Source organism: Eleginops maclovinus, chromosome 18, assembly GCF_036324505.1.
Source record: "Eleginops maclovinus isolate JMC-PN-2008 ecotype Puerto Natales chromosome 18, JC_Emac_rtc_rv5, whole genome shotgun sequence".
NCBI lineage: Eukaryota > Metazoa > Chordata > Actinopteri > Perciformes > Eleginopidae > Eleginops > Eleginops maclovinus.
Window position 1 is genome coordinate 11,336,835 of NC_086366.1, and position 12,751 is coordinate 11,349,585.

Below are 12,751 nucleotides of genomic sequence, written 5' to 3' on the forward strand. Positions count from 1 at the left end.
AAATAAGCCCCTCAAAACTGGTTAGGCTCAAGCTTAATTTATTAGTCATTTCTTGCACACTGGTTGCAAACTTAACTTAACTTGCCAAATCATTTCAGAAAAAAATCACTGAGATGTATTAATAATTACTGTGCAAACTACAGTTTAGTATAAGGTGTTTAAGTTCTTTCTCTGGCAGAAAGAATGAGCAAGAGAAAGAGAGAGGCTCATGAGAGGGATTCGGGAAGATTTACTTTGTGTAAAAAACAATCAAGATGCACTTCTTGTACTAGGTTCACCGAAATGAGGCCAATTTGAGGAGATGGCTAATAAGAGCAGATACGAGCAGGGTACCTGCTCACTCTGAGGGGGGTTGGACATTAATGAAGGCGTTTCCAACTATAGCTCCGCTCTGCAAAGCCAACAGACATTTGTTGTGCTGCCAGCTGCTGGGTTGAAGTAACAGCTCGAACGAAGCAGTTTGCGTTGGATGCATGAATCACTGACAGAATATCGTTAATTCAAAGTGTCAACAGAAATGGAAAAATGAAGTCGCTTTTGGAGTGAGCTGGAACAATAGAGACGCTGCGTAACTGAGACAGCACGCCTACAAAAGACGAGGGACTAGTGCGCCTTGGCACCGTAGGTAAACAACAAACTTCACTGACGAGCTGAGCATCAATTTAGGACAAAATTGACGCAGTGTAAAACACAGTGTAAAACGCATCATGTTTCTGTGGACTGTGTTTTCTCATTTAAATGTATAACTAAAACTTAGGAACCATAATACGGTGTGGAAAGCGACCGTGTGGTGTTCATTGGCTCTCCCCAACCGTGCCAATGCTGGAATGGCTTGTGGCTCTGTGCTTTGTGATCCTGGTGGTCTTAATCTGGCCCGGTTTAAAATATTTCAACACCGAGAGCCAGTCGGATGCCTTGCATCAGGGACTGGGGATTTCACAACTGGCAAAGACTGACAAGACCGGGAGGTGCGTCTCAGAGCGAGAGGGGAGCGACGGTGCCCAGGCGGGGGACAGGACCGATGAGAAGCCACGCACCGTGGGACTGATCTGCAAACCGTCTGCACTGGCCAACTATCTCTTAAAACACTGCAGGACTTTCAGTAATTATTCGCCGTGTATCGGGTGGACGTGGCGAGCCAGCGCCTTGCTCCAGAGTGTGTACGAGGCGTGCTGTCGGTACGACAGCCCGGTCCAGTTTGTGCGGGACAACCTACAGCTGAGCGATGAGGGGCTGGTAGCTTTGGACTGGGCAGTGCCCACATACCAGAAACGACGCCGGACCTCGAGCCACTCTACTAGTCCTGTTCTGCTCATCATCCCAAACTCTTTTGGGAAGATCACAAGGAATCTGCTCAAGGTGCGTGTTTGGCTTCTCTAACAGACTTCACTTGGCATAGGGATGATAGGAGTACAATAACTAGGTCAATCTCATCCCTGCAAAAAGCTTCACAGTTAATCTTACAAAAGATCAAGACGACGAAGTTCATTAAAGGTTAAAGAATAAAAAATAAACCAAATAGTTATACAGCCGATGGTTCAAGGACTAGTAGCCTATATATCATCATTACAACACAAAAAAAATAGGAACTTTAACAGTCCACAAACCTGCTTACCTAAATCTTGCAAATATTAGTGTCTAATCTGTGTTACACAGCATGAGTCAACAGGCTGAACATTACAGCAGCAGCATGAGAGTGTATAGTGGCCTGATGTTCATGATAAGTAGCATTCTAAGCTTAAAAAAACAGAAGTGAACATTTTCATAGCTAAAGTGCAGAAATGCTAAACAAAAACTGAGCAAATCATTTTCTAATTCAGAGGGAAAATGCAAGACACAACTAATCAAAAGAGAAGTCAGGCTTTCATTAATTTAAAAAGAGACGTGGGAAGATGCCAGGGCAACTCAACAAAGGCCATTTGGGCACAGGCAATCACTTAGTTGGAAGAAAAAGAGCAGATGCGGAGGCAGCACCAGTCTTTCAACTGCTCTTTCAATGCACTGACTGATGTAATTGAGTGAGGGATTACAAAGCATCGCTTGACTTGAGGGGCCTGGGGAAGTGAAGCGCTGCTCTACATCGCTGCCTGTTGGCGCTCACACATTTCTGGGCACTTGGCATCATGCTAGTTCATCTCATACAGTTAACTCTGCGTGCTCATTCATCACACACACACCCTGTCAGTCACATGTCATATAACAACTCTGCCAGAACTCAATACCAACAAAACAAAATGTGGTTGACACTAATCTAAAACTGTAACTGATACCTCAAACCATAAACAAAGATTTCAGGATGAAGAGAGAAGTGGGATGAAATAAAAGAGATATAAAAAATTATAAATATTTGGTCATTTAAGGCCATGGGAAAAAGCAAAATATGATTGAGGGATGAAAATAAAGGTTCACATTCAGACAGATCCGTGCCTCGTGTTTTTAGGCCATCATCTGAGTAGAGAGAACCACAAGGGAGATACACCAATTAGGATTGCTCCTGTCACTGTTCTGCATAACCCAGTGTGCATGTGCACGCAAGAGAAAGGGAAAAAGTGCTATGCTTGCTAGGCCTACACATACACATGGCTCTATCTGTGACACAGAGAAGAAACAGAGAGGGAAGGGTAGGTTTTAATTTAGAGTGTGTGGGCTTTGGTCCCTGTCTCTTTCTCTTTACACACCACATGTCTGGAACTCGTGAATGTATGAATGAGCCATTTCCTTTTAAATCATTCATATTTTTACTTTCAGTTTGTTCTATGTTGTCTCAAGTAATTCATGTCTATTTGAATAATGGTATGGGTGGATGTTGATACATAACGATCACAATGTTTTCAATGGCTTTAGAGCTAGTGCGTTCATACCAAAACTTACAGAACACACTGACATTAAGTATTTCTTTAGTCAGTCATTCAGTTCATTAAACAACAGTGCAGTGAATTACATTACAATAGGATCATATAACACATTTACCAAAAATAAAGTGCCAGTGTTCTCTCTGTCCCTTTGTTTCTGTGTCTTAAAGCAATAGCTCAACATTTGGGGAAATACACTTTCCTTAGGGAGTTGGATGAATAAATTGAAACCACTCTGATCTACCAAAGCCAACTGTCTGCTGCAGTATAAGCTCATATTTACACTGTGACAGTACACTGTACACTGACAGTATGAGCATGATCAATCTTTTCATAACTTACAGGTCTAAGGTATTCTGAATTCACAGCTACCCTTTCTTAAAATCTTGTGATCTCAATCATAATCAAGCTAAATTTTAAACCATACTTTCCTTACCCTCAAAGACGATGTCCCACAAAAAGGACAGTATGATATACTGAAGGTGTGTATGAGACACATACTCTGTTTAGAGAAATGTGTCGAAAGGCCATAAATGTTCCTGTAGACATGCCTCATGATTTACACCCGCAACACTTTCTTGACAGAGCAGATAGACCTATGAGCAGTTTAAATACAATTTTGTGACTTAGTATTGATTAACATCAAGTATTTGTTTCTCTGAACGAGGTGTCATATGCTGTTATCCAGTCATTATGTGTAAAATACCACTCAACACTTAGATTGTGTTTCAGAGCATTCCTAGTTACTTACTTTCTGCTCGCTGAGAGAGCAGCTTTAGTCAAAATTTCTTGCAGGATTGAATAACAGTCAAAGCGCTCATGCAGTAAAAGTGGGAACGTTTTACCATTAACAGTAATGGCTAGATCAGTGAAAGGGGTAACAGTAGCAGCAATACTTAGGACACACAATGGATGCACTGATTTTGTAGAGTAGACAGAGGAAACGTTCCACAGACAAATGCAAACTAGCCCCAAACTTTTCCGAATTGTGCTCTTCACTACCTGGAATATTCCATCTGCTCTCATCGTTTGGCAGCTCTTCTGTTATGACTCATGGCTGATGCTCTGTCTTTGAAAAAAGGAGAAATAAACAACTTCCTTACCAACCAGTGAAAAAGTAGATGCTAATTTACATTACTAAGCTTTATAACAAGACCAGTGCAACAAACACTCTATGAAGCTAGGAAATTGGTTGGGAATTATTTTGTGTATATGTAAACTGTGGGATATGTTCTTAATAATAGATAGCTATTATCCCCTTTGAATGTTTGTGTATGATGCTTGTGTCTTTGAAAATCATACAGAGGAATAGACTGTCTTGCAGCTTCACAGTTTATTTTAAAGTCCATATTGTTGTAAGACCTCTCATATACATCTGGGTTATCATGTGTATTTTTGCTTGGTTATATCAAAGTAGAAAACCCCTGCTGTCTGCCTGCTGTAATGCAGAGGGTCAAAGAAAATAACAACTCTTTTACTATGGTTGATGCAAATAACTGGTCAGAAACTGCCAAGTAACTCACTTTGAGGATAGCATTTATCATATAACACAATTTTTTTAACTTTTAGCTAATTTCTAGCATAGTTTATCAACAGAGCAATGAAATAACTAGAAGACATCTACATGTATTGCTGGGTGAAACTATATAGTAACAGGGTGCATTTAAATATCAGAATCTTTCTGCTAATTGGTAATAGAAAAGCCTGTAGTTCCTTATTTGTTTAATGTTGGTAAAGTCTTGGACTGCAGGTCCAAGATTTTGCCAACTCAGGAGGAACTCTTTTCCCTGGAAATGTATCACATGCCTGTTGATGAGTATTTAGGGAAACGATTGACCTGAATAGAGGACAGCGCATTGTATTGAAATGCTTTATTGCCTCTAAAAGGCTTCTAATCAAATAGCATCCTTAATTTAACTTGATTTGTGGCAACATGTCGGGATGAAATTCCTGAAGTTTGTTTAACAAAAGAGGTGGTCTAGTGGAAGATTCGCTCAATTATCATGAAGGGAATATTGTTTTACGTATTGTTTAAGCCCTTTTGTATTTATGCGTTTCATAGCACTGGAGGAAGAGAATGCCTCCTGTAAGTGTGTGTTTGTTTGTGTGTGTAAGAAGGCTGGTGTGTATGAGAGCTGGCGTGTTGTCCAGTGTTTGAGTCCCTGCTGAAGGAATTTGTCACAGAGCTGACAGTTTATCAGCTCGGGCAGAAAACTGCTGAGTAGCTGCTGTTTGTTTTTCACTGTTCTTGCAATGACACTGACAGCTGAAAAAAAGACAAATCGAGTATCAACACAGCATTTTAGGAAAATTATTGCCAGACCCTTAATCTGCATGAATAGGATTTCGAAATGGGTCACTTCACTATATTCAAAATAAATAGTCACATTAAGTATGGACTAATGTTCCCACTAAGCTGGCAAATGTATTAGATTGTCAAAACAGTATTCATTATTGCAATCTATCATTTGCTTTGCTTCTGAACAAAAAGTGTTTTTTTTTATGTTTGCTCTTTTTTTTTTTTTTTTTGTGACCAGTTGTTACTCATCACGCATGCCTGTTATTCACAAAGTGCATCAGCTCAATGCTCCTGTATTTACCGAGCAGGCAGGAGTAAGCCGATCTCACCTTATTTAATCTGCAGCAACGGTCATCGCTCAACCCTCATGCGCACTTTAAATTATGAAATATCTCATCATGTGTCTCAACATCTTTGGGAATAAAGCTATGTTTAATTTTAAATTGCTCTTCTCATCCTGTCATATTTCAAAATGCTATTGTATCTATGGAATAATTAAGGAGGGGCTTTGAATGAATGAATGAATGATGTTCCGGGGAATTAGCTCTGCTCAGTGCTCACTGACACTGCCTGGCAACATATTCAGCTGAGTAAATCCTCTTTTTTATAAAAAACAACCCAAAGAAATCTGACTGCAGCCTTTCTCTTGTAAATATTTAATGTAACTACTCTGCAGCTCTCCCTGAATCCCTCTGGAATTACTGCAGATTTTAAAAAGCATGATAAAACTCATTTTTGTGACTACAAAGCTGTGTAGAGAAACAAAGAATTGACATCTATTCTTCTTTTTGGAGCTGAAGGGGGGAGAAAAACCCTCTATGTTTCCAGACACTGCACTGGATTGAATAATTTATTCTTAAAAAAAAGGTCATATTGTGCCCTACAAGATATTTTTGACTGTAATTCCCCTAGAGAGTAAGACCATGTATTTTGGATATATACCTCAAGAATGGTTGAAAAGAGATACATATTTAATGAATATACTGCTGGTGGCTGGTAAAAAGGACCTTACCAGGAAATGATTATCACAGGAGAGCCCAACTGTGAAAGCATGGATGGAAATTACAATGGACATTTACCAAATGGAGAAGATAACAGCATATGTTAATCATAAATTGGAACAACTTCCTTCCCACTGGGAAAAATGGATTAACTACATAACGCCCCATAGACCTGATTTTATTTTTTCAAACAACTGATTAGGCCTATGTCAGGAAGACAAGATCACTCCCTCCCTGTTCATAGTTTTTGTCTCCTTTTTGTTTTGTTTTTTCTTTTTGAATGTGTGTATCTTTTATAAAAAAACTGTTCTGACATTTGTGGCAAACATGGATATGTGGGATACTGTATCTGAACTGTATTGAATTGTTCATTTGATGCTGAATGTCAATAAAAAAAGGTAATATTCAGAGCTTCAACTGAAACAGATCTTTTCAGAGCTAAGCCTATGATTTTCAATCAATAAAGAATACATTTTAGGCTGACTTATGTCTGTTGATATGTCAAGTATGTAAGCATGTATTTTTCTTTCAAAATGAATGCCACGTATAGTACAAACACTTCTTTCCTTCACTGACACCGCTATAGGCATGTAATGTTTCTAGTAAACAACAGTTTACTGTAAACATGCAGATAGAAAAAAAAACAATAGCAGAACTATTAGATTTTAAGAGTTTCTCAAGAGCCTTAAAGGGAAAGATAAAAAGCTGCTAAGCTGAAATCAGGAAATGATTCCTGAGCCTTGTTTTGAAGGAAAAAAAGATTTTGGGTCAAAGAAAAGTCCTTTTAAAGATATGAAAGACACATACTCTAAGTTAATGTTGAGTTCATATCATTCAACTACATCCTCCTCAACATTAAAGTTTAAAAAAAAGTAAAACAAAATTAACAAGAGCTCAGGTTGAAAAAATATGTTTTCTGTACGTAAGCAATTTTTGTTAGTGTGCCAATTTTGCACCAAGCCCAGTGTGAGCTTTGTGCAGGTTGAGGCTGTCTGCGCAGAGAATACGTCTGCATGGTTTTCATCACATTAATGAGATTGGTGAAGGATAACATTTTGCACAAAGACTCTACACTGTCTGATAACTGCCTCAAAGCTTTCAAGTTAATGTTACCAATCCATTGCCTTGTTTTGGCCCTTGTTTAGGCAACATTGTAATGGCAGTATCTCAGGATGCATAAGTTTCGTTTGGTTATGTTCAAGTACCAAACTGTATTTCCAAGTATATCAGTCCAACAACGTTTGGTTCCTCAAATGTTTGAAATCATTTGATGAAACTATAAAATATAATATAATGAATTCAGTAATATGACAAATGTTTACTGTGTTTTCTTCCGATGAAGTGATGACAGTTAAACCTTTTCTGTAGTATTACAGTGAACAGTGCTGAAGTAGCAGAGTTAAAGAGGGAAACACTTAATCCTGTAATTTTACTGAGTTCTCACTTCGCCTGGCGACTGTTTATTACTTTTCCATACAATAAAAAGTAGTAGTAGCCTACCATGCCATTTTCAGGTGTTACATCCGCATTTAGTTGAACGACATGGAAACCATTTTCTCAAAGAAAGCATTGTTTCATTCTGTGCTATTATAACCAAGACACCAGGTCAGACTAATTTGCCTTTTCAGGTGCTTTTCCTGGGGACAAAAGGAACATTGTCCTTTCTCTGTAATATTGATATTAATGTAATGTCTTTCCCATCTCGTCTCATGGCTGGACACAGTAAACACAGAATTCCCCAGGAAATCTCCCATAACACTCACAATCCATCAACATTTTAGACATATGGAGAGATTATTATTTATTTTCTCCACCCAATCTCTCCACAGTTGTGTGAAACGGCACTGTCCCATGGCTACCTCCCTGCAGTGTTCAACCGCCGAAGCCACAACAGCACCCCGCTCACCACCCTCAAGCTGCAGCAGTTCGGGGACCCGGCAGATCTGCGCGAGGCAGTGCGCTACATTCGCCACCGACAGCCTGCAGGGAAACTGTATGCAGTTAGCGAGAGCACCGGGTCGGGCCTTCTCCTCTCTTACCTGGGGGAGTGTGGATCATCCAGCTATGTGACGGCGGCCGTCTGCCTGTCCCCCGTGTTTCGCTGTCAGGGCTGGTTTGAGAACGCGCTGTGTTGGCCCCTGCAGTGGACGTTGGTGCTCTACCAGAAGATTTGTCTCAGCAGGTATGTACGGAAACATGCTGGTGAGGTATCAAGGGATGAGAGGGCAAAATGGTTATAATACATTCATATCCTTCATCTTTAATGATTGATAGTGATACTCACTAAAGTTAACGCTGGGATCACAGGGACACCACTGCACACCTGTCAAACAAAAAACAAGAAATGATCAGACAGCTTATAAACAGGGTAAGAAGGTTTGCCAGTTTGGGCAAGATCAGATTAAAAAAAAACTATAATATGAGCAAATTAAAATGTCAGCAACTTTCCCTTATTATCCAAGCACAATTACAGCAAGTAGGGTAGTTCTTAGTCTATCCTGAAATATGTTTAACAGTAACCTTAGAGTTTTGCAACGTTTCGAGTCATCAGCAATTAACTTGATAAACCATGACCAAAACAACATTGTAACCTATCAAGAAATTATATTTGGAAAGGAGGCTGAAGATAAGCAGCATGTACACATCCTATCACTTTGGAACACAGTGCACTAGTTGAAGCGTGAATATTGAGTTTTGAAAGACTGAACGGGATAAACAGCTTTCAGTTTTCCACAGGCAATATATCTCCGTGTGAAAAAGATGACATAAGATATATAAGGATGGTGCTTAAGGTATACAAAATTGAGGAAAAGACAAATTACACCGAGACAACCATATCATTTTGGATCTGAAATCAGACAGAAAGGAGACACGGTGACATAGGGAGTATAAGAAAAACAGACACAAGTAATCACTAATCCTTTACTGGAAAGGCACAGACAATTAAAGAGACAATTAAGTTACTATAGCAACAGATGGTCTGCTCAGTGTCAAGTCATTGATTCTGAGAGACATCGTGACCCAGGTAGAGTTTCTCAAATCAATGGCACCTGGGGAATATGAGTCCCATCCAGCTCTACAAAATTGATTTACTGGTATCCTCTTGTTGGGTGTGTGTGTGTGTGTGTGTGTGTGTGTGTGTGTGTGTGTGTGTGTGTGTGTGTGTACGGATAGGTACAAAACGGTGCTGGGTGAGACCATACAGACAGACACCCTGTTTTCCAGCTGTTCCCTTCGTGACCTGGAGGAGGCGTTGTTCTGTCAGACAGCAGCTGCACCACAGGGGACGAGCAGTAGTTGCACTACTTCAGCTACCTGGGATGTTTACTGGGAACGCAATGAGCCCTTGAGAGACGTGGACGAAGTGGCTATTCCTGTTCTGAGTGTGTGCGCACGGGATGACCCGATCCGCGGTGACGCCCAATCAACAATACCCTTGGAACTCTTTGAGACAAACCCACATTTTTTCCTCCTACTAACTGACCATGGTGGTCACTGTGGTTTCTCCACCCAGTCCGAAGGGAACCCAACTGGTGCATTTGGTTCAGTCAGTCCTGCGGCTGCACTGAACAGTGGGATGGGGAGCCGTCAGATCAGCTGGAGCCACAAAGCTCTGCTGGAGTTCTTCAGGGCGACCACAGACTTCTTCGCTGCAGAAGAGAGAACCAAGCAGCTTGTGGCCAGGAGGAGGGGGATGGGGGGAGGAGCAGGGGGGAGGACTTTCCGCCACCGCAGCGTCAGTACATGTAAACGAGTGCCAGAGTGTTCCCATAATATCCATGCCATTTACAACTGGCAGAGGTCCTATACACGATGAGGGGAGCTTAATGGAAGCTAATGGACTTACTGGTGCTGTCTGATGTTGTTTAGGCAGATTTGGGATGTCAAGAACTCTGCCTGTGTGGCACTCAGTGTTAAGATGTCCAAAACTAGAAAAGTGCAGATGTTGTGAGGTCATGGAGTGTTTTCAAGTAGGTGTTGTTCTCACACACGTGAGGTTAGCCATAAAACACCCAGAGGACAAAACATCATGACAGGCCACATGCTTGCATGCAGTTGCTGTGTTTAACTGCTGACACTAAACTCTAAAGATGAGTGGCTATATATTTTTCTAGGGACCGATACAAATCTCTTCACAAACAGCTGTCAAGCTTTCAAGGATTATGTCACACACACATTATTGATTAATAGATTCATCTGCCTCACATTTTACAAAGTTTTCACAATTTATTTGTAGCCTACTTACTGTAGTATATAGCTGTTATTCTTCATATCACCGACTATTGGAGGACAAATATTCAACATATTGTGCTTAGAGAACTAAGGAGATACAAATCTGGCAAAATATGAAGTTAATTCGAGCTAATTGTCTATTTAGTTTAATGAACTCATTCGGTGTTAAGGTACATTTCAAAGAAAATGTTGGTTTTTTTCAAGTTAGCTTTTAAAGGAAAAACTGTGTCATGAGGTAATGATGTTTTAATGAGCTTGCTGGAAGCACTTTATCATTTAAGATCTGGGCTCCAAGGTTTCAGTGCTGCTCAGGATCTGGAGGATGTGGAGCTGTGACGGAGGCTGGTTTCATATGAAGACCTAAAGCATCATAATGTTGTTTAGAAATTCCTCTGTAAAATAGAGCTATTTGGGTTTAATCTTGTGAATTAAGCCAATTAATTATAAATATTTACATTAGACAAAGTAATACATATGTGGTTGAAAGTGTTCAGAGGTTTTAAAAGGTCGCCTCAACAGTTCAATAATGAAATCCAGGGTTCAGAGTAGTAAAAAGCCTCAAGACACAAAACTACCAGGCACTGTTTTTCACACATTTTTGTTTTGTTTCATAAACATGTGATACACCTTTTTAAATGTGTTATTTTGTGTGATGGAAGTTAAGAAATAAAAAATATAAAAGTATAAAATCAACAATATGTCCATAGAATAACATTTGATTGCATAGTATAATATTATTTCTCATGTATTACTTATATCACTGTATTTATAAAGTGCATTTCATTAAAGTTGGGATTCCTGTCAAACCCCTGCAGAGTAAATGTTCATAGACACTCCCTATTATAGCACAATCCCCATCGCTCCGTGTGTGTGTGTTTGTACGAGTGTGTGACATTCACTGCAGTGTTTGTCCGCCCACTGAGCCTTATCCTCTCAGACAGCTGGAACACAGCAGTGTACACACAGACACACACAAAATGTGTGCCAGCAGACACATTGTCAACATGCATCCTCACCATCAAACACACACACACACACACATACAAATACCCACACACGTAACACACATAGACACGCAAGCAGTCAAAAACATGCAGGATATTCTTATACACACTCATTATCTACAGAAGGTTTTTCTCATACAGAAAATAACAGCCTGTGACAAACACACACATATACACAACACACTCACAAACACGCCAACACAGACACAGTGATTACTATACTATGTAAATGTCACCATTATTAATCCAGATAATGCTTAGGTCAAAGTAATCTGCAATGATAACAATGGCTAATTAGGATTAAAGAATTAAAATACAAAATATCAAACGAGATTTTCAATTGGTATTAAGACTGCTACGATTGTCTATAGTGTAGGTGGGACCAAACAAGCCACGATAACGATGCGGTTTGTAGTAGTTACAGTTCTGTCCTATTCTCTTCCCTGTACACATGTTCATCCTTCATCTCAACAAAATTAAAATGTAATAGGAGTTTGACCTAGTTCAATAGTGCAGTCTGTCTCATTGTTATGCACATGATCAGGCACAAATTACTGTTTCATTACAGCAGTATTTCAGTGTGCTTAATTACGAGTTTAATATTCACATATTAAGGCCTAATAGGCTTAAATACAGTACTTATGACAGGTACACTTTTTTTGTAAAGCACTTTGAATTGCCTTGTGTTGAAAGGTGCTATATAAATAAACTTGCCTTGCCTAATGCCTCTGCACATCATCGCAGTTAAATCTTACTAATGTTGTCATAACTTGTGTGTTTTCTGTAAATAACAGGCACACCAACATCTGTCTATCCAATATGCAGTAAATAACATATGCTCCCAGTTCTGGTTCCAGTTCATTTTGTACACAAACATCTTCATGCTTTAAAGAAATGAAGCAATCTTTTGTTTATTATGAGCTTATTGAACTTTAAGAAGCACTATTCTAAGTATCACTTGTATGCGATTCAGATTAGAAGGCACATTATTTCACTCTTGTTTTGAAAGGATCAGGAACAAAACCCATTCAATCTCTGGGATCTCTATGCAAGGCAAGTCTGTGGTTCTTTATTACAGGAAAGGAAATCTGGCCAGCACATGGTGAAAATGAGTATAGGTGACTGCAGGGGGCTTTATACTACCTGTCCTATTTTAGTTTTCACATTAAGCTTTATAATTTACAACTAAAAGCCGGCTATTCTTTCCTAGCAATAAGCTCTGGCTTTCATTTCCTTTCACTAGCAAATCAAGCTATTAAGATTGAATTGCCCTTTACCACTTTGCTTATTCAATTCAGACCCAACCCTCTGCCTTAGTGATCAGAGACTGATTTGATTAAAATGATTGATATTTAATTAAGA

General features: G+C 39.6%; 1 protein-coding gene and 1 long non-coding RNA gene across 2 annotated transcripts in view; one reads left to right on the top strand and one right to left on the bottom strand.

Moving 5' to 3' along the window:
* The first annotated feature begins 428 nt into the window (after positions 1-428).
* On the top strand, positions 429-12,233 carry abhd15a (abhydrolase domain containing 15a). Its single transcript, XM_063906208.1, has 3 exons — positions 429-1,359; positions 7,982-8,334; positions 9,327-12,233. Exons 1-3 carry the CDS (start codon positions 820-822, stop codon positions 9,967-9,969), a joined length of 1,536 nt encoding a protein of 511 aa, XP_063762278.1. The 5' UTR covers positions 429-819; the 3' UTR covers positions 9,970-12,233.
* The window catches only part of LOC134879721 (uncharacterized), a 53,417-nt gene continuing 48,730 nt past the window's right edge, over positions 8,065-12,751 (bottom strand). Inside the window, exons 2-3 of the long non-coding RNA XR_010167865.1 lie at positions 8,437-8,475; positions 8,065-8,351 (exon numbers count right to left, since the gene is read on the bottom strand). This is a non-coding gene — a long non-coding RNA (uncharacterized LOC134879721). The remainder of the gene's footprint in view (positions 8,352-8,436; positions 8,476-12,751) is intronic.